We start from the raw sequence: 23,188 nt of genomic DNA on the forward strand, positions 1-23,188 counted from the left end.
CAGGTCTTTAAGTAAGTTTGAATTTTTTCAGTCAGCAGTATAACAACGATACGGTAGCAGCGGTATAGCAAGGTCTCTTTAAGGCGATCATTGGATCATCGGCTTCCACTCTTTGTCACTTTGATTAGCTGACATTGCACGCACAAGGAGCAGGCACGCGACGAATGCCCGGAAATCCCAGATTTAGAGAAACGAGATTTATCGTGAGTTGTACGACGTTAACATCAATAGAATCATGGATTACACACTTGATGACAGTCAGACGAGTGACGACGAGTGCAAAATTGTGGCGGAAATGACGAACAAACCCAAGATCGAAGTAATTACTATTGAAGATAACAATGTCAGCTGGCAGTACAAATACCGATGTCCAAATTATCTATGAAGTTATAACTCTCTCTAACGATACCGATGCCATGGAAGTTGCCGATGAAGTTATAATTCTCTCTAACGATACCGATGCTATGGAAGTTGTCGACGAAGGTACCAATGCCGATGTCAAAATGAACGGTGCCAATGAAAATGTAGTGCCAGAACCCATCTCGTATCCGGAGAACGTGCAAATGGTCCCCCTTAATTTGGCGACGAATCGCGAGTCGACGTATGATTACGGGCACAACGAATCTCTTGCCACAAATTCGTCTGTACTGTGACGTGACGCTTTTGGAGCGCCGTCACAAGGGCGAAAAGCCCGATCGGGTAGGCCGCGGAGATCTGGAGCGCCCCTCACTTCGGGGGGGGGGGGGGGGGTGCGATCCGTCGTTTTTCCGTATTCCGTTTTACCGTATTTCTTGCGAGAATCGCAGTTGCACGCAGCATCGGCCTGTCGATGCGCGTGCAACACGATTTGTAGGTAGAGCGACAAGGACGGCTCGAGAGAGCGGCCGGAGAGAGACATGTGAAGCAAGAGAGAGAGGGAGGATGCCGGAGTGCCGCAGCAAGAGAGAGAAGGAGAATGCCGCAGCGCGAAAGAAGGATGGAGCGAGCGTAGGAGATAGAGAGCGCGGGACCCTCGCGCAGTTAAGTATCAAGAATCCGTAATTTACTTTGATATATCTCGCGCAGAATTTAGGCGTTGAAAACATTATAGATACCGAGAGGACTCCGGGAGCCAAATCAACCACAGGGCCGATCCTGAAGGGGGACTACGGAGGGCCCGGCCAGCCTCCCGCTTGTTCCCGAAGGAGAGATGCCGCGAGAAGAAACCCGGAGGAAAATCCTCTCAAACAGCGATACGTTACCGGCGTGAGAATTACCTCAGCTAAAGGGGGAGGCGGGGGGAGACCTTAGGGCCCCCGCCATCGACCCTATCATCAAGGGAATGCGCAAGAAATCGGCGCGAAAAAGAAGGTACCGAGACGCGCGAGGCCCGGCTCTCCACTGTTCGGTGTGCCTTAGGCCAGAGAGGGGGCCTCCAGAACTTCCACACGTGCGACCCGAGGACCAGAACTCGTCACCAGAAACTGTAAGCCGCCTCTCGAGTAGTCGTAGATCCGTGTTGGTTGGTACCGTAGATATTGATTGTGTATCGTAATTACCGTGAGTACCGCACTCTCTCATTTTTCGTATTGTTTTGTGTGTGAGAGAGCGGACTCTCTCTTTTCGTTTTTAGAGTATCGTATCGCGGGGCCAGCCGACTTTGCGTTTCGCGAGCCGAGCCCTCTCCGAAAAGTGCCGCCGACAGTCCATCGTCTCGAGAGTAATTATTATAAATTCGGATTACCGAGATATTCAGAGTCACGTTTTTTTTTATAGGCTCGATTATTAGATTTTCGGAATTTGCGTGTAGCCGTCTCCGCGAGTTTGTTAACTATTTCATTGTTTTCGACTCGGCGAGAAAGTCGGGCGAAAGAGTCACGAAATTACCGTCATCTAGTTGTTATCTTTTTTTTGCATACTGTGCCGTGTCTCGGAGTATCGTATTGTGACCTCTGTCTATAACGCGTGCCCGCAAAAATAAGTTAGACCATCATAACGTTTACCGATTTTGTCTTTGTTTATCCCGTTCGCATACAATTGTCGCGAAATTATCTAAGATGTTTCATATTGTATAATTAATAAAAATTTTGTAGATCAATACCGAAATACCGATATTCGCAGATTTTTATATTATATTTTTGTTTCCCTACCGCTAGTTTATATATTACTGTTTGTTACATAATTATATTATCCAATTGTATGTATCCGATGTCAAATTGTAAATCCTAAGTGTCAAATATATATATCTGTCAAATTATAACACCACGTGTATGTCTCTCTATACCTCTCTCTCAACCATAGACCCAACAATCCTCTAGACCCGCGACTCTGTATAACATCTGGGGAAGTTAACTTAAGGACCGGTCACATTAGTCTCGTGGCGCATTCACATGCGCCTGGCGCCCAACTTTACCGTGAGTTAATGAACGCCCCTAAGTGCGAATAATTAACTCTTCTGATACCGATTTTTACCATTTTATTAGTTAAACTTGGAGAATCTTTAAATTGAACGCTCCCCTGTCCGAACTTGGCGTTTCAGCACAGGAAAAGACGTTGCAGTACATGCGAATCCCCATGTCGACATGAGGGGCCAGGAAGTTCCTAACGAAATGAATTCTTCGAATATGCAAGTAATAGGTGTTCGATACACGACCTATATGATTGACGGCAGACTCCGATCGCGGTGATGTCACTGTTTTCCTTCTCGTCTTATCTCGGCGAAATTCGGCGTATTCCGAAAACACGGACGAGTGGGGAAATGAGCCTCGATGATCTCCATCGATGTGTCCGTGAAATCACTTCGTTTCCAACCGTCGCGCGAATAACAAACAAGACATTCACAACAACAGGCGAGCGAACGCACGAACATTGTACATCGATCTACTCGGCACCGTAACAATAAATCTCGATCTTGAGAATTAAATTTGATTGCATATGTTACGTGGATTTCCCCGTCACATCACAATTTGGCGAGACGATACAATTACGAGCATTACGGACATCAAAATACTCGCATCACGCATACGAGATCACATCATTTCTCGTACAAAAGTTGGTCCTTCGAGCCGGATGTATTATTCTGGAGAAGCAATGTACACAAGCGACGAGTGATAAGGTCGAAGCAAAGCGGGCATGAGGACGTTCGTTCGTCTACAAGGCAGACAATTTGACCAGGAAGGAAGTGAATAAGGCGCATGCTGCCGGGCGTCGGGTTGCATTGCGATACATAATCGCGGATCGCTGAGGACGATTCCGGATTCGGAGCAGCATCCCGAGCAGTAACGTGGCACATTGACGCAAGTAAGGTGACGACGTGACTGGTGAGTCTGTTTATCTGCACCAATCAATCGTTAACGTATTCGAGTTTGGATCACGCGATTTTGAAATTATGCCTCTCGATCATAGCCCAGCGGCGGACGTGTCCAGCGCAGAGACGCTTCGTGCATCATCCAATTTAGCCGATTACAAACGACGACGCGAAATTGTTAAGGGCTCATGCACGCGCATGGAGACTTTTTTAAACAATATAGTCGCATTAACCGACAATACCCGAGCGCAGGTAGAAATCCGTCAAGCCCGTCTAGAATCGTTCTGGGAAGATTATTGTAAAATACAAACACAAATTGAAATGATCGACGCGGAGGAGGCAAACGATAGAATCGAGTTCGAGGATTCATTTTATGCATTATGTGCGAAATTTCGCCGACTTTTACAATGCGACAATCAATCGAGCGCGCGGAGAGGTTCCACGCAGAGTTCAACAAGAGTCGAGATCGAGGCTATATCTCATGTACGCTTGCCAAAAATTAATTTGCCAACTTTTTCGGGAAAATACGAAGATTGGTTCCCGTTTCAAGATACCTTTATAACAATAATTCAAAATAACACGTCGTTGAGCGATGTTCAACGGTTTCAATATTTACGGGCAGCGTTAACGGACAAGGCACTTGACATTATGAAACCTTTAGAAATTTCTGGAAACAATTATGACCTTGCGTGGAGCCTCTTAAAGGAGCGATACGATAACAAACGCGTGATTTTACAAACTCATGTGCGGGCAATATTTGAATTGCCAGTTATAACAAAAGAAAACGCGATCGACCTTCGGCAATTAGCTGACGGGGCATCGATACATATTCGCGCGTTAACGGCATTAAATTGTAATGCTGATAAATAGGATGCTTTGCTTATTCATATTATAACGTCTAAATTAGACACAATCACGTCGCGTGAGTGGCATGCTTCGTTGCAGGGCTTTGAATTGCCCACATTTAAGGAGCTAATTACCTTTCTTTCGCATCGCAGTCAGATTCTGGAGGAATCCGCGAGAAAGAGTTCAATCTCGTCCGTTCGCTCCGACTCTCGATCGCAATCGCGTTCTAACGTTGGACGTCAAGCATTGCACACGACTATCGAGAGGGGCAAGTGCAACTATTGCGCCGGCGAGCATTTAATTTACTTTTGTAAGGAATTCCTGAAACTGCCGATCAGCCAGCGAATCGCGGAAATGCGTAGCAAAAGAATGTGCCTCAACTGCTTGCGCAGCCAGAATCACATAGCAACCAAATGCCCTTCTGGCAGTTGCAGAACGTGCAATTTAAAACATAACACGTTATTGCATATATCCAAAAATGAGAGAGAGATAAATAACGCGGGGCGCGCCGTCGGTGCCGACCGACTCGTCACCGGTCGCGGACGGGCGATCGGCCGTCGCGACTCATAGCGCGGTCGAGCGAGGCGATACGGAGGTGTTACTCTCGACGGCAATCGTTTACATATACGATGCGAACAGTGCTCGCAAGACATGCCGTGCTCTGTTAGATTCAGGGTCACAGGTGAATTTCGTGACAACCAAATATGTAAAATTGTTGGGTTTAAAACCGCAATCCGTAAATTTCTCGGTGTCGGGCATATACGACGACACATCCATTTCAAACGAAAACGTAGACATCAAACTGCAATCGCGATTCAATTCATTCGCGGCTGAGATCGAGTGCATCGTGGCGGAGCGAATCATAAAGGACAAGCTTCCGTTAAACACTATTAAACGTGAAACATTCAAACTGCCTTTCGGCGTCGAGTTGGCGGATCCGCGATTCAACGTGTCGTCTGACGTCGACTTGTTAATAGGCGCCGATCTATTTTGGCAATTGTTGTGCGTGGAGCAGATTCAGGCGACTTCCGGATATCTAATCCTTCAAAAAACACGTTTGGGGTGGATTGTGGGCGGACGCGCACGCGTTGGTGCATCGCGACCGGAGACTGGGCTGCACTCGTTTCACGTATCAATTAGCAATTTAAAACTTTACGAACAAATCGAACGATTTTGGCGGATCGAGGAGTTAGGCGATTCGAATCATTACACCAAGGACGAGCGCGCATGTGAAACCCATTTCAAAAACAACGTGTCAACCAATAACAAGGGCAGATACATCGTGACGCTGCCCATCAAAAACGATATTTTGCAAAAGCTGGGAGACTCGCGCGAAATAGCAACGAAGCGATTCCTCGGTCTTGAGAAGCGACTTCATCGTGACTCAAGTATGAGAACTTCATATGTTCAATTTTTGCGCGAGTATTTAGCCTTGCGACACATGCGACTCGTACCCGCACATGCGGTCGATAGGGAATCCGTTTATCTGCCTCATCATGGGGTGTTTAAGGGGATCGGCCGGAATGCGAAGTTACGTGTGGTTTTTGACACATCGTGCAAAACCACGTCGGGAATTTTTTTGAATGACGCCTTGATGATAGGTCCTACGGTTCAGCAGGATTTGATATCAATTCTCACTCGTTTTCGCACGTTCGCGTACGTTTTTACTGCAGACATAGTTAAAATGTATCGACAGATACTTATTCATGAGTCACAGCTACATCTGCAACGAATATTGTGGCGCGAGAACTCGAATTCGCCAGTCGGTACTTATGAGTTGCTTACCGTTACTTACGGCACGGGCTCGGCGCCATTTCTCGCGACGAGATGCCTTCAACATTTGGCACAAAAACATGCCCTCGATTATCCTGCGGGGGCACAATGCGTTCTTCGGGATTTTTATGTAGATGACTTACTCGCGGGCGCCAATACATTGTCCGAAGCAGGGCGCATTCGTGACGAGGTGATAGCCTTGTTAAGGTGCGGACAGTTTGAGCTCGGCAAATGGTCATCGAATTGCCGAGAATTGTTACAGGGCATTAGTGACACGAGTGCGGAGGTGTCATTAGGCGATGAAGCGAGCTCGAAAATATTGGAAGTCGCATGGGATCCGTCCAGCGACGGATTTCGCTTCGGATACAATTGCGGCGCACCGACGGGTAGCATAACGAAGCGGACGATCTTGTCGGAAATCGCGAGTCTTCGATCCTTTGGGTTTATTATTATTATATATGCCACTGACAGTTGTGGCAAAAATGATCATGCAAGATACGTGGCAGGCTCGCGTTGGGTGGGACGAATCGTTGCCGCAAGATTTGCATCAGCGATGGCGGAACGTAAAACAACAATTGACGCGCCTTCGCGAATTACGTGTGCCGCGTTTTGTCGGATTTCGGGCGGACGCGCGCAAATCACAGGTACACGGCTTTTGTGACGCGAGCGAGCGTGCGTACGGCGCGTGCGTATACATAAGAACGCGCGATTCCGACGGATACCGGGTGGAACTTTTAATTTCCAAATCACGAATAGCACCAATTAGAGCAGTTTCGTTACCGCGGCTAGAATTGAATGCCGCGTTATTGCTATCACATTTAATCGAGAAGATTCGCGCATCGGTTGATTTATCGAAATCAGAGATAATTTTATGGACGGATTCCACAATTACTATACAATGGATATCGTCGCCGTCGCGTAAATGGAACGCTTTCGTGGCCAATCGCGTCGGCGAAATTCAGCGCCTTACCAGGAGATCGAGTTGGCGGCACGTGCCGTCCGCTCACAATCCCGCGGATATATTATCGCGCGGCGTCGACCTGGCGGGCTTAATGCAATCGACAATTTGGTGGAACGGACCTGCATTCCTGCAGTTAACTGAGGAACATTGGCCGGTCAAATTGTGTGTCGACTTGTCGGGCGAGTTACCGGAACAAAAAAGGGTAACCGCAGCGGTGATATCCATACAACAATCGATCGTACTAAATTTGTTGGACAAACATTTCAATTTAGACAGGGCATTGCGAATCATCGCTTACTGCCTGAGAGTAGCGCGTTCGCGTACGATCAAATATCAGACAACGTTTATTTCGCATCACGAAATAACAGTAGCTCTGCGAGTCGCGGTGAGGTGCGTACAGAGACATGCCTTTTCAAGAGAACATAAACAGTTGACCGAGGGTCGGAACGTTGACGGCGGAAGTCGGATTCTCTCATTGACTCCGTTTATGGATGAACACGAGATCATTAGAGTGGGGGGGCCGAATAAGCAATGCAGCATTGCCATACGACGCGCGACATCCCATGCTATTGCCGAAGAGTCACCGATTGACAACCTTAATCATACAGCGAGAGCATGTAAAAAATTTGCATTCAGGCCTACAGGCCACAATGCATGCGGTGCGTCGACGATTTTGGCCTCTGGCGGCGCGTTCGGCTGTCCGAAAAACAATTCACAATTGCGTAACCTGCTTCAAGTGTAAGCCGGCTGTATCGCAAGCATTAATGGCAGATTTGCCCGCGCAACGCGTGACGGCTTCGAGACCGTTCACGCATAGTGGCGTAGATTATGCCGGACCCATACTCTTGAAAGAGGGCAAGAGACGTAATGCCAAATTACACAAGGCGTATATGTTGGTGTTCGTTTGTTTCTCGACCAGGGCCGTACATCTCGAAATTGTAACCGATTTAACATCGGAAGCGTTCCTTGGCGCCTTTAAACGTTTTATATCGCGTAGAGGCAAGCCGGCATGTGTATATTCAGATAACGGCACTACGTTTGTCGGCGCGCGCAAACAAATAAAGGAGCTGTATGACTTGATCAACGACGACAACACGCAGTTTGCGATACGGCGTTTTATGCGAGATAATGAAATCCATTGGCATTTCATACCGCCCCACGCTCCACATGTCGGGGGCCTGTGGGAGGCGGCCGTGAAGTCGGCGAAATTTCATATTAACCGAATAGTAGATAACGCGAATCTCACATATGAAGAGATGCAAACCGTGTTATGCGAGATAGGAGCGATTTTAAATTCGCGACCGTTGACCCCGTTAAGCAAAGATCCAAACGATCTGCATTGTATTACGCCGGGACATTTCTTGATTGGTGCAGCGCTAAACAGTTTCCCAGTTGCAGATCTTACGAAGGAGAATCCGGGCCGACTATTGCGATGGCAACGCGTAGAACAGCTTCGGCAACACTTTTGGAAACGTTGGAGCGCCGAATATTTACATACTCTAATCGAGCGACAAAAATGGAGGGCTAGCAGGGGCCAGCAATTGAAAATCGGTCAGCTCGCCATGGTGCAGCAACCAGGCTTGGGGCCGCTGCAGTGGTTAATAGGCAGGGTGTAACAACTTCATCCGGGCCCTGACGGTATTGCAAGGACGGCCACATTAAGGACCGCAAAGGGTCAATTAACAAGGCCGCTAACGAAGCTAGCTATCCTTCCGATAGACGAGGCACCTGCCGATTAAAACGCGTGTTAAACATTGTAAAATTTTAATTATGATTTATTTGATCAATTTTGACCTCGAGTAGATTGGTCGCGAGCTAATGAAGGCAATAATTTATTGGGACAATTTGACGAGACAATTTTTTTTTATTGTAAATTGCGATGTGCGATAATGTCATTTTCAAGTTCTATTTATGTTACTATATTTACTTTTTATTTATATTTCAATTTAGGATATCACATGTATCTAATTGGATTGCGAATAATAATTCACGTGTTGAAGGCATGCCCTTCAAGGGGGGCGGGATGTTCGATATACGACCTATATGATTGACGCCAGACACCGATCGCTGTGATGTCACTGTTTTCCTTCTCGTCTTATCTCGGCGAAATTCGGCGTATTCCGAAAACACGGACGAGTGGGGAAATGAGCCTCGATGATCTCCATCGATGTGTCCGTGAAATCACTTCGTTTCCAACCGTCGCGCGAATAACAAACAAGACATTCACAACAACAGGCGAGCGAACGCACGAACATTGTACATCGATCTACTCGGCACCGTAACAATAAATCTCGATCTTGAGAATTAAATTTGATTGCATATGTTACGTGGATTTCCCCGTCACATCACAGTTTGGCGAGACGATACAATTACGGGCATTACGGACATCAAAATACTCGCATCACGCATACGAGATCACATCATTTCTCGTACAATAGGATTCCTCTTGGGTCAAAGGATTCGTCGACATTGCTTCATTTGTTACGAGTACTTCATGGCGAGAAATGATCTACGCTTTTGCGATATTTCTACCCTTGATTTTGTGAAATTGAAACCATTCCCGATTGAGAGAGCATGCAACACTGCGCCAGTTGCCGTTTTCGCGAGCACTTGACGAATCAGGATAAAGAAAGATTTGGCACGCCGCCATGTTATTTTTCTGAGTCATTAACAAATTGGTACTCTGGAATTACGAGCAATTATTTTTCATTGTACGGGCTAGTATGAATTTCAAATCAAATCTCTATAAACGACTATTATATTTTGTGCACTAAGAATAACATATCGCACTTATTTTCTAGAATCAAACTGTAATCAGTTTTACTTATATGTATGTATATTCAATGTGAACTTGCACCTTGAATAAAATATCACAGTTACTTTTCATGGTAATATATTATTACTAAATTTAGATAATATACACTTTACGTATGTTCACTTTGAACTGGCACCTTGAATAACATATCAGTTACCTGTCGTGATAATTTATTATTAGATCGTTTAAATTTTTGAGTACCTTCTTTTGAACATGGCCTAACCTTTTCATTTTTATGATTTTTTTAGGATATCACTTACTTTTTAAAGTGCAGATATATAGAGCAGCTTTCTAGTAATTCAAGTATCACAAATATATGTATTTTCGATTCTTATCACATAACTTTGTATAAGTAACAATTTATGCAATACAGTTCAAAATAATTGAAATATATGGTATATATGTACATATATAAAATATATAATTATATTATAGTATACATATATATTTTATTTAATCATATATGTAAATGTTTGTATAATTGTAATAACTTTTAACGATACATTGCACATTTATTTCAATTGCAACAGAATGAATTTATATTCTTGTATGAATATTGAAAATAAAGAATGGGCCCCTCCATCGCCCATTCTCGTGAGAACGCAACCATATATTTTTCTTCGTCTCTCCGATTTTAACACGACATACATATTTCTGTCTGATAATTTTTTTCTGGATAATACTTTTTGAAATGTCATGAAGCCTAGGTCAAATTAGAAACTTATTGCAGTCGTTTTAATGCAGCGCTTACAGCAGTTTTTATAAAGCGCCAGAGCAGCCGATATTTTATTTTGGCGCTTACGGCAACTTTTATACAGCGCTATAACAGTTGATGTTTTAATGTAGCGTTTACGGCAGCCTTTATACAGCGCCATTATTTAATCTGTTCTAAGAACAATATGTATGCCCCTTGTGCTCCTTTGGGCCATTTTTTCTTGAACACTTCCATATCATTAGAGTAATACCATTCCGATTTTGTGTCAGCTCTCAACATACACGTGTAGTGACCACGATTTATTTCTTCACCTTCGTGAAATATAGCGCTTATTAGCTTGTACTTTTTTTCATTAATCGTGATATTACTCGTCGGCACGGGGTTAATCCGATTGTTGATAATTTTTTTAGAAGCACCGTTTACAAAAGTATATAAATTGAGCTGTATTACTACGACGGATAAAGTTGATTCGATTACGGTTTTCTTTTTCAACACGGTGCCCTTACATTCGTTACAATTGCCGTTTATCGTTTCCCATTTAGAAAATTCTACATTAATCAAACTTTGTAGAGTCTTTTTTCCTTTTTAATGTCGAATGTATAGGTAATATTAACAAACTACTGCTTTCCAGCTTAGTTATATTGTAATTACATTTGACATTCGAGCAACATGTTACGTGCTTTAATTTGAGTTTTAATACATCATTGATGTCGGAATACGTCGGCATTAGAGCCGTAAAAAATTCCGAAACATCTTGTTGTGTTCGTTCTTCGAAGCGTTTTCCGACAGATCTTCTAACCGCTTGAATGTTGCAATATTTACGTTCACCATACGCGCAGATAGCATCAATCAATGCATTCGATGCTTTATTTTTCAGTATTTGTTGCCTAATACGTACGCAATGAAACGCACATTGTAATATTACATTAGCGTAACACGAAACAGCATCGTTATTGCAAAGGCCATATATTTTTCACGTAACTATACTTTCTGGTTCCTCACAATCATAATTCTGCATATCATCAATGATATTAGGGATATCCCATCGACGATCGTACATTTTCACAACCTTTTTCTCGGACGGATTGATTTGTGGCAGTTCAGATTTGAATATAGATCTCAGTCGATTATATTCTACAATGGCTCTCGAGTTTGCTTTAACTGATGCTGGATTGAAATTTATCAAATGTAGGCCTTCCAATTTACTTACTCGTGACAAACCTACATAGGCTTGACCATCACTGAATACAGTCGTTCCTAAATCCATCATTGCATTGTTACATGTAATTCCTTCGATTATAAATAATTCGACATTCTTTAATTTGTCTCTCAAAGTTTTCAAGACCATGTCTGACAATTGCGTATATTTTGGTGTAGATTCATGACTAACGGGTAGTTGAAACATTCTATGGATTGTCAAGCCATCGACATTGAATGCTGCGATACCCGTGGGAGCAGATATGGCAGTCGTTTTTTCCAAATTTATTCTGATCCAATGTTTAATCGTTTCAATTAGAAAACTTTTCCCTGTACCACCCTTGCCACTTACGTACAGTCGCAGAATCTGATTCTTATCTTGTAAAACTTGGCATACTCCATCAAAGACTCTTTTCTGGTCTTCGTTCAATTGCGACATCATTTGCGATAAATCAATCGGGTCGTCAATCTCACCAAAATCTTCCAGATCTTTCATCGCGTCGTCAGCTTCTATCGGATTACAATCCAGTTCATCGTCATCGGATTTGTCTCTGTCTGCTGTTTTCAGATCATTTTTGCGCTTCTCGATTAATTCAGCAACGTTCTCAAAAGCTTTCCGTATTTCTTCGAGCCTTTCGTGATATTTCATTACCTTCGTTAAAACAGACTCTGAATTCTTAAAGGCATCCGTGTAAGTCTCGAATGTACCTTTGAGTTCACTCAAATCTCTCCATGGTTTGAACAGAAGAAGCAGCGAGTAAAAGTATTTTTCGGGCTCAGTTTTTACATTGAATCGATAATGGTTAATTAAATAACCCTTTTTTCGTTTTTTTAAAAATAAACCCGATGCCAGTTTGTAACACTTGACTTCGTCATTATTTGACATCTGTTTCGTAATTTCCCAGAATCTGGCAAAATCGTACAAATTCAATGATTGTAATTCCTGAGGTCTATTTGGATAGTAATCATCGATGAGTGACGAACAGTAAATATTCGTAGAATTTTCATCAAAAGCTTAAATTTCATTAAATGTTTTAAGTTTTCTATTTCTCACCTCATTAACATCGATCCATTTGACCATGGTATCATTATCCGTACCGTACAAAGGATTCCCTAATAGTGTATCCGCAGCTTCTAAAGCACCGCATTCTCTGTTATTTAATGAACGCATTGCAAAATTCCACAGTTTCGATGCCAAGGACTTATTCGAATCTATCACTTCAAAGTCTGTATTGCATTTTTCCGACTTTGTCGTGTATTTTGTTAAATATGAGTTTAAAAACTCTGATTTTTCTCTAATAAATTGTATGTCCATATTTCCCTCCCAGGCTAATTTGATAGACGGATTATAATCATTTATAAACCTTTCCGACTCCTTGCGAGGAAGATCGTACAATCTGCTCTTACTGCGTAAATTTTTTCTACCGACTATCGAAGTGATAACGTCTCTTAAAACGAAATTCTCAGTAACTGGCCGAGGAAAATCGAACCGACACTTTCTGTATATATTAGTTTCCGTTTTTTTCGTACGCATGCAATATGAGTTATGTTTATAATTCTGATCACTTATTACCGTATCGTACAACGTTGGCGAAACATTTTCATCTGGAATTTCACACGTTACGTATTTTTGAATAAACGTAGCAACTTCTTCATCCGGCGATTTTCCTAATACTGGAGCATCTTTTATCCAAATCATACAATGCATGTGCTGGATACTTCTACGTTGATATTCCAGTCGCCAGAAGTAATGAATAACCTTTCCTATTGGATTATCGGACGATCAAATAAAATCAATCATGGCTTTGAATTTTATGCACATGAATCTAGAAGTACTTACAGGATCGTATGCGATTAGTTCGTTGATGCCTAACTTCTCTTTATCGGGATTCATATCTCGTAAATATTCACCCAAATCGGACCATTTCCATTCACTAGGACTCAAAGTCAAAAACCACGTTGCTGGACCGTAATGCAAAGTCATGCATTTTACATTATTGGACGGTTGTCGCCAAAATTGATCCGTATTTCTCAATTTTGCGAAAATACTCATTAAATTCGATTCTAATTGGTAACCTTTCAATTCGTTCAAGTATCTACCAGCAGTGTATCTCTCTCGTGGGTTAGTAACCATCATCGTATAATAGATACCACTTTTCAACTGTCGGTAGTTAGCATCATTGAGAAGGAAGAACAGATACTGCAGATTCAACCTGAATCTACTATGTTTCGACATCAATCGTGTTCTAATAAATAAATATTCCGGCAATGCAAAGTTTCTATCTTCTCGTTGTCCATTGACACCATCAGGATATAAATCAGGGAAACACATGACATCCAGATATTTATAACGATTATCCATTGGAAAATCTTCAATTTTCACCATTTGATAAAGCTTCAATGCAGATTCGTTATCGATTCTTTTCGCGTGTATTGGGTATATTGTATACTGATCGTTAATATCCGAATGTTCAGTGATTTGTGTGAGAAAAGCCGTACGTTTTAAAACGGTTTGATCATTATTATTTTTGTTTTGCTGTACATTGTACAAATTCAATGCTGGTAATTCCTCAACCACCTCATTTATTTCGTCATTGTCGCTTTCCTCATCGACAATCCTATATTCTGTTTCCTGCAACTTATCCTTTAATAGATCATCAGATGACGCTGGAAGACGAATTTTTGAGTAATGAGGATTATTTTCTTTCAACCATTGTAAAGCCTTATACATTTTATTAATATCTACCAAATTTTCCCAAACCACTTTAGATTTCTTGGGTATACCTCGTACGAGAATGTGCAACTGGTAATTCAAATTTATAGGATCTTCCGGAGGACATACCTTATCCAATGTTTCTTGTAAAGGCAGAGGCAAATGAAATGTTCTACCTTTTCCTAAACAGAGTTCGATTATATAAGTTTCTTGATTTAAAATGTGCTATATTTAAATCATTTAATTATTTTTTTCGTTCGAGTACAATTAACAGCAAAAACTGCATATACGTAGGTATGTAATTGATTCTACTGCCATTACTTGAAACAAATACATTATTCGATATTAGCAAATTGGGACTCTGGAATTACGAGTAATTATTTTTCATTGTACAGACTAGGTTTAAATTTTTGAGGACCTTCTTTTGAATATGGCTTGACCTTTTCATTTTTATGATTTTTTGGAAATAGGGTGAGAGAGGACGAATGAGGGTAAGAGAAGACGAGATAGGCGAAAGAGGGTGAAAGAGAACGAAAGAGGGTGAGAAAGGACGTACGAGGGTGAAAGAAGTGAGAGAGGGTGAGAGAGGACGAAAGAGGGTGAACGAGGACGAAAGAGGTCAAAAGAGGGTGAGAGAGAACGAAAGAGGGTGAAAGAGGACGAAAGAGGGTGAGAGAGGACGAAAGAGTGTGAAAGAGGTCGAAAGAGGATGAGAGAGGGCGAAAGAGGGTGAGAAAGAATGAAAGAGGGTGAGAGAGGACGAAAGAGAGTGAAAAAAGGTGAAAGAGGACGAAAGAGGGTAAAATAGGGTGAGAAAGAATAAAAGAGGGTGAGAGAGGACGAAAGAGAGTGAAAGAGGACGAAAGAGGGTGAAAGAGGACGAAAGAGGGTGAGAGGGAATGAAAGAGGGTGAAAGAAGACGAAACAGGGTGAAAGAGGGTGAGAGAGAATAAAAGAGGGTGAGGAGAGGACGAAAGAAGGTGAGAAAAATGAAAGAGGGTGAAAGAGGACGAAAGAGGACGAAAGAGGGTGAGGTAGGACGAAAGAGGGTGAACGAGGGTGAAAGAGGACGAAAGAGGGTGAAAGAGGACGAAGGGGGTGAGAGGGAATGAAAGAGGGTGAAAGAGGATGAGAGAGAATGAAAGAGAGTGAAAGAGGACGAAAGAGGGTGAGAGAGGGCGAAAGAGGGTGAAAGAGGGTGAGAGAGGACGAAAGAGGGTGAGAGAGGACGAAAGAGGGTGAAAAAGGCGAAAGAGGGGTGGGAGTGGGGGTGGGGTGAAGATGGGGGTGGGGGCGGGATGTGGGAGGGAAAGGGGTGGGTGGAAGTTGAGGGAGGTGTGAGTGAAAGGTGAGAAGAGATTTATACGCGGACAGAGAAGAAGAAGAAGAAGAAGAAGAAGAAGAAGAAGAAGAAGAAGAAGAAGACGTTACTTCATTTTTCATGAAAAACGTCACTTTTTGACCGCTTGTATCTCCAGAACGGCTTGACCGATTTTATTTTTTCTTGGCTCAAATTACTCGTGGCGATGCCGCCTTTCAGGTTATATTACGTGCAATTCAAAATTTTTTATATTTTAGTAGTTCTACACCCCCCAAAAATGGACTTTGATGGTGCAGGATAAGGAGACTTGTAGTGTCTTTTAAGGTCTTTTAGGGTTTGAACATGGCCGGAGACACTACCGCGTCTCCTGATATTAAATATAATTTATTTACAACGGTATTCGATAATGTCCCCATGGCAAGGTGTCGGTCGAATCAGGTACGACATACCGCTTGTCGTCGTAGAGACATAGAGCAATTTTCGTCTCGCTGATGGTATTGTTACAACCAACCCCTCTCCTACCTCTATTTTTTTCCGCCGATCCCGGCGTCTTGCTTGCGCGTCATAGTATAAGTCCGACCCCGGCGTGTTGGTCGCGCGCCATAGTATAAGTCCGATCCCGGCGTGTTGCCTAGAGAAATAGGTACACACCATAAACTAGACGCAATCCAAAATGGCCGACACTAGCGGACGACGCCACCGGGCGGCGCGACGGCGAGCACAGAAGGAAACCGCATCCACCATCTAGGTGCAACCCCATGACCAAAGGCTAGAGACACGAGCGGAAGGCGAAGCCGCCACTTCCAGTTCCGGCGTCAATGAGTGAACACAGATTCCCGCGTAGCTCCGTCCCGATCTAGGTGACGCCGTTTCGACGCGTGCTAAATCCGATTGAATGTCTAACATCCCAACTAGAAAATCAACGAATTGTAACTGAGCGACTTCTAAAAGTATAAGTTCGTTAGTTATAATCGCCGCCTCACGCTTTTATTGTCTTTGTATTAAGGGTAAAATAAATTGTTAGAAGTATAGTCGAATCGCGAAGTGGTTGTGTTTATTCAACGATCCGTCCTCACACGAGGGTCCCCTTTTCCTTGCGGACGACTCGCCCCGCCGATGTGGAAGTTAGCACGAGGAGCCTCGAGCACGTGCCCACAGAACAGCGCATCCGCCCACGCGACGACAAGATTAGCAGAGCCGTCAGACAAGGATATTAACAGAGACGACGCGCAATCACGGTAAGTGATTTGCTATATCGATACGCGTCTCCGAACACGTGGTCGTCAACCCACGCCGTCGCCATATTCGCGCGTCTCCTCGAGCACATGGCTGGCGCATAACGCCGTCGCCATATTCACGCGTTTTCCCGAACACGTGGTCGTCAACCCACGCCGTCGCCATATTTGCATGTCTCCTCGAGCACATGGGTTGCGCATAACGCCGTCGCCGTATCCACGCGTCTCTCCGAACACGTGGTCGTCAACCCACGCCGCCGCCATATTTGCGCGTCTCCCCGAGCACATGGTTGGCGCATAACGCCGTCGCCATATCCACGCGTCTCTCCGAACACGTGGTCGTCGACCCACGCCGTCGCCATATTTGCATGTCTCCTCGAGCACATGGGTTGCGCATAACGCCGTCGCCATATCCACGCGTCTCTTCGAACACGTGGTCGTCAACCCATGCCGCCGCCATATCCACGCGTCTCCTCGAGCACATAGCTGGCGCATAACGCCGTCGCCATACCCACGCGTCTCTTCGAACACGTGATCGTCAGCCCACGCCGCCGCCATATTTACGTGTCTCCGAACACGTGGTCGACAATCACGCCGCCACCGTATTTATACGATTATCCTGACCACGCACCCGGTATCGGAATCTCACCTTGTAACCATCGTACATAACGCAGTTGGAAGTGCCCACACGTTGCGTGTACATGACTACCGTAACCTCGTATCATAGCCGCCTCGTGTTTCACTAGCATGCGTTCATAAACCCCCACCATCGCTATCTCAAATATCCCTATCTCGCGGGCGTCCGTAAACCATTCTATTCCTACCCCCGAGTAGGAACGGTATATGGGTGTTCGCTAACCCTCGCTATTACGACTTCTGTCCGGATATGTAAGCGACCATAACCTCGCAGAACAAAGTGCGTTCGTAAATTATTTTATCATTACCCCCGGTAGTGAAAGCCTACAGATATTCGGAACTCACCCTGCCGCCACCTGGGATGCCACGAACACGTGGCCCTCCTCGACTGCCACTACCTTTGCTCCACGATCCGCGCATGATGCCCCGCGAGTTCATTGCCAATAGTTACGTGAATCACTGTGCAATGTTGAGATAATGTGTCCCCAAACCCCTAGCTCTAATAACTCGGGTCCTGGCCCCCTATCCCTGTCCTATACCGAATGGGTAGCATCCGCACGTTGTACTATAGCCATATTTCATAGACATCTCACCACGCGCACAATCATTTGCGATCACTGTTTTACTAATTTGAGACCCCCGCAACAGAGCCTACACGAGTGCGTCGTACGTCATTATGTCACTCTGGGAGACGATTCGCGTCACGAGAAGTGTGCCTTCTGCCTCCGAATCCTAGTAGGAACTGTCGCTGTGCGCGACGCAATCTGCGGGGTCTGCCCTAGAACCTTGAGCGGCTTCCTCTCATATCTCTCCCGTCGCGAGGAAGCCCCTCATAACGATCCGGAACCGACTTTCATTATAATTCGGGAATTTCGGGTTTAGCCTCTTGTCAAAAATTTCTCACCACTCGTGGTCTTCGAGATTACGTGGGTAAATTCGCCGCCCATCGCTCCTGGGACGTAACAGTATACACTTTATGCAATTTCGATCTTATACTTGACTGCTGACGCGTTATTTCAATTTCTTCATTAAGACAGCGCGTATAATCGTCGAATGTTATACTACGCGCTACAACGTTACTTTTGACGCCTTTTGCCTTTTTAGTGTCCTTTTTACCATTCACCAGCAAAGCATACATTTTTGCTCTAAGCCCGACGAATTCGGTCATTATCACGCCATTATTCTCACCGTACCGTCCGTCCCATTTTGTTAATAATTTTACATCCATATGATTGCGCACATTTTCCATCGTCTTGCCGAATACCGCATTATTCATTAATTTATATAAATTTTTTTCAAAATCTTTTTTCGCTTGTGTTCTAAACTGTGTGTTGAGTTCGATTTTGCCTTTTTAGTGTTTTTTTACCGTCCATCCACAAAGCATACATTTTTGCTCTAAGCCCGACGAATTCGGTTATTATCGCACCGTTATTCTCATTTTTCATCAGACCCGGCATTTTTTTATTCGCGAGCGGTATACTGTACACATTATTCGCAGCGTAATTGCTGGTATCGAATCGAGCGATATTGCGTTTCAAATTTTCATAGACATTGTGACATTTAATTTGATATATTAAACTGTCCGTGTCGGTGTACATTACTCTACAATTGTCACGATAGAGCGGTGACATGTATTCGTGGTGAAATTCATAAAGACATACTTTTGATATGTCGAGTATGCACATGCCCCGACGTAGATTGGTTTGTAGAATTTAACTTCGAGTTTGCGTAATTCTATGGCAACTAATTTTTTCAAAAATATGCTTGTACTATAAAAATTTGGTTTCGCGATCATTGCCTCCGCACCGTACCGTCCGTCTCATTTTGTTAATAATTTTACATCCATATGATTGCGCACATTTTCCATCGTCTTGCCGAATACCGCATTATTCATTAATTTATATAAATTTTTTTCAAAATCGTTTTTTGCTTGTGTTCTAAACTGTGTGTTGAGTTCGATGTATTTTCGAAGCCACGCTGACTGCGTGAATTGTAGTATGCGGTATATTTTTGTTATGCGTAGCTCGTGGCGCGTACACTGCTGCAGATTACGATAGTGTATGACGTATCGCTTCTTATCGTAAAGCGTTGCCAGGAGTTTATACTCCCGCTTGCCGAGCGGCTTATCGCGCGTCGGGCAAAACGGTAGGTCAATATGCGCGTCATGAAGATGCTGCGGATACTCTAAATCTACTTCGAGAACATAGCCTATAGGCGAATCGAACGCAATAGATGATATATCAAAATTTGATACATCGTCGACTCACCGAAAATCGGCATACGACAATGGTTGACACATTGCCCATCCGTACAAATTATTTACATCAAAAAAAATGAGGTAAGATGAGAGTTTCGATGGGTCGTACGATTGCATGTACTTGTTATTAGCCTGTGCGTATCGACCTGAACATTGACTAAGGCCGCCGCGTATATCTCGTTTGACAAACATTTCCATGTCAATGTCTGTCAATAATTCAAATTTTATATTTGTATGTTTTAACATGGCGTCCCATGTATATCCGGGGAGAGTATAATAATACGCGGAATCGAGTCCATAACTTTTTATACAACTGTCGCGAAAATTTTCAAATATGTCTGCCAATAACAAGACATCAATTTTTAAATATAAATCGCTATATTCGCCTAGCGTTCGAAGAGAGAATCGGCTCCAGACGGTCTCGGCGTGCCCGTAATCACTCTCGGATACTGTGTCGCCGGTTAGGGAGCTGTAAAATGAGTCACGCGGTGGTAAACATGTGTCTTGTAATCTGTCCACGCAATCTATGTATTCATACGGAAAGACGTCCTTCCGTGTCAATAAATTGAACGTATCTGTCGATAAATTTTGATATTCCGAATGTAAAATTTTTAGTTTATCTTTATCCAAAAATGACGCTAATTTGTCAAGACTAGCACTGAGAAACTTATACGAATCGATAAACCGTAATTTAATATAATTTTTCGAATTATTGTCTTGCGTCAATCTAACAGTTTTCGAGAATGATATATATTTTTCCTTTGTTATCGGTAGTAATTCGATTTCCCCTTTGAACGCTGTGACTATGTCCTCGATAATAAAATGTGCGTCGTAGCCGGACAGATTATGAAAGACTATAGGAATACAAAATGATTCTTTGTAATTTAAGTTACAATTTGAATGCGCGGGGCCTCTGTACCGTCCGGTGAGATGGCAATGATCGCGAACGCGTGTATCGTCTTCGTCAAACGGTTTCCCACAAATGTGACAATGCGTCGCGGTGCGAAATTTTGCCCACTCGTCAGGCGTTAAATTTACCAAGGGGACATTGGTTGTTAAAATATTTTTTACGCGGATTGCTAAATTTTTAAGCTGTTCGGCGAATTACGCAACGCAATCGACACTATGGCGGGAATTGTACGCGGACAACGAACTGTCATACGAACACTGTACGTAATACGCGATGCTGAATACTTGATGGTGTTGATAATTTTTGACATCTTCGGTCTTTGTCAAAACACACTCCAAGTCGGCGTACACCACAAACGGCAGCCGCTCCTTCCTCGTGTAGTTGTCGAAGCTGAGCCACTAGTTGACGCTTAGCTAATGCTGAGGCTCAGCACTGTATGGCCTCCACAAATTGCTCAGCAAAACGATTTTTTTCTGCTTTAAAACGTATAAAAACGTATTTGCAATCATCGTTGGAGGAACAGCGTTTAAATTCATTAGCAATCTTGGTCATTAAAGCCGAACTTATGATGAGCATAAAATACGATGATATTATTGAAAATTTCGCAAACCAAAAATCTCGTCGTAAACCACTTGAGTATTAAATGTTAATATTGTGTTTATTACAAAATTTTCCAACTTTTCTGTGTCTACTTATTTTTAATTATTTTTTAAATATGTTACAGATTTTTATCATTTCCACATGCTCATCAAATTTTGCCTTCAAAAATTTGCCGCCCCTAAAAATCTCCCGCCCTACGCTTCAACGTAATTAGCGTATGGGTAAATCCGCTACTGATCAAAACGTTTGCGAGGTTTTTTAATAGTAATATGTTGTAATAAATAAATAAGATTTTATAATTTATTTTTGTTCGTTCAGTTGGCCTATTATCAATTTAGAATTTAATAATTTTGTTGAAGATTCGTTCTTCGGATCGAATCCTCGAGGACGATCGAATTTTCTAGAATATTTTTGTTAAATTCCTTAGTGTTTACGCCAAGGAAACACGTGAAACCAACGTGTACACTCGCCGCTAATTGGCGTGTGTACATCGCCTGATTTTCCGATGGTCCAATCGAGGATCCCGATCGGCTGCCGCCCTACGCGAGCTCCGAAATTCGCGCAGCCCTCGAGTCAGTCCTCGAGAGAGCGAGCGCCGAGAAACACAAGTCTCCGTACGCGACGAACTTGTAAAAGTGAATAAACTAATTTAAACCGATTCAAAACGCGTACAATCATTTGATCACGTTAACCCGGCATCCTACAACGTTAAATCTTATACATAAAAAAAATGGTCCTTCGAGCCGGATCTTAAAAACCGATCGAGTGATAGTGAAATCGCGAAAAGAACGGGCTCCTTCGTTTCGTACCTTATTCAAACAATTGACAATTTCTGCCTCGTGTGCCTATATCGGGGCAGTAAATTTAAAAACGCAGTGATCCGCGGCACGAGAAATCCGCTAATTACGCGTTCTCGTTTGGAGTAGAAAAACTCCGTGTGCGGGAGTGAGACCGCGCTACACGACAATTAGCCGTCGCGCGCGCTCCGAAACAATCTCTCTCTCTCTCTCTCTCTCTCTCTCTCTCTCTCTCGCGCTCTCTCCAAGACGCGAAGAGCGAGAGAGACGGTATCACGCCGCGCGCTCCGAAGCTCTCTCGCTCGCTCTCTCTCTCTCTAGCTGCGGCTCTCTCGGCCGCGCGCCTGCCGTCGTTCCGGCCTAAGCCGCGGCGCTCCGGCCACGTGACGGTCACGCACCCTTACGTACCCGGTGTACATCGAATTCTGCATTTGAGTAGACAGAATTTCGACGTTGAAGTGTCACTTGCAGTGCAAGCGCCGCTATCACGCGCTTTGCAATTTTGCATTCGGACGGCAGTTAAACGCCGTTCAAGATTAGTGACTGCACGTGTACTCCGCTACTCGCGCTCAGTGACTCTCAACTCCGGCGCCGCTATCACGCGCCAGTGATTTTTAATTGAGTGCGGAGAACATTCGCGAGTTATCCGCAAGCGCCGCAAGCACGCGCTTTGCGTTACGGTATTCGCAGTGACTCTCAATGATTAATCGTGACTCTTACTAACCACAGTGACTCTCAATGATTAATCGTGACTCGTACTGATTAACAGTGACTCTCAGTGAACGTGCGCCGCTATCACGCGCAGCGCACCGGTGAATCTTCACCAGTGCATTTTTCTCACTGACTTTTGACTCTCGCAGACCACAGTGCAAACGACCGCGAACGCCGCTATCACGCGTACGCGTCGTGCATCTCTCTGTGACTCTCTCGATCATCTTGTTGATTTTCGACGTTTCTAAACATTTTAAAAAGTGCGCGACTTGCTATTTCGACGCCGCTATCACGCGTCCGCCGTCGTGCATCTCTCTGTGACTCTCTCGATTATCTTGCTGATTTTCGACGTTTCGAAACATTTTTAAAAGGTGCGCGACTTGCTATTTCGACGCCGCTATCAAGCGTCCGCGTC

General features: G+C 43.8%; 2 protein-coding genes across 2 annotated transcripts; both read left to right on the plus strand.

Moving 5' to 3' along the window:
* The first annotated feature begins 3,367 nt into the window (after positions 1-3,367).
* On the plus strand, positions 3,368-7,608 carry LOC114938529 (uncharacterized). Its single transcript, XM_085482441.1, has 4 exons — positions 3,368-4,086; positions 4,285-4,569; positions 4,772-6,291; positions 6,662-7,608. The coding sequence occupies exons 1-4, from the start codon at positions 3,368-3,370 to the stop codon at positions 7,606-7,608; spliced, it is 3,471 nt and encodes a 1,156-aa protein (XP_085338567.1).
* A 22-nt stretch (positions 7,609-7,630) lies between these two features.
* On the plus strand, positions 7,631-8,482 carry LOC146723358 (uncharacterized). Its single transcript, XM_085482442.1, has one exon. The coding sequence runs from the start codon at positions 7,631-7,633 to the stop codon at positions 8,480-8,482; it is 852 nt and encodes a 283-aa protein (XP_085338568.1).
* The last annotated feature ends 14,706 nt before the right edge of the window (positions 8,483-23,188 follow it).

Source organism: Nylanderia fulva, unplaced genomic scaffold (assembly GCF_048542155.1).
Source record: "Nylanderia fulva isolate GAGA-0341 unplaced genomic scaffold, ASM4854215v1 Scaffold203, whole genome shotgun sequence".
NCBI lineage: Eukaryota > Metazoa > Arthropoda > Insecta > Hymenoptera > Formicidae > Nylanderia > Nylanderia fulva.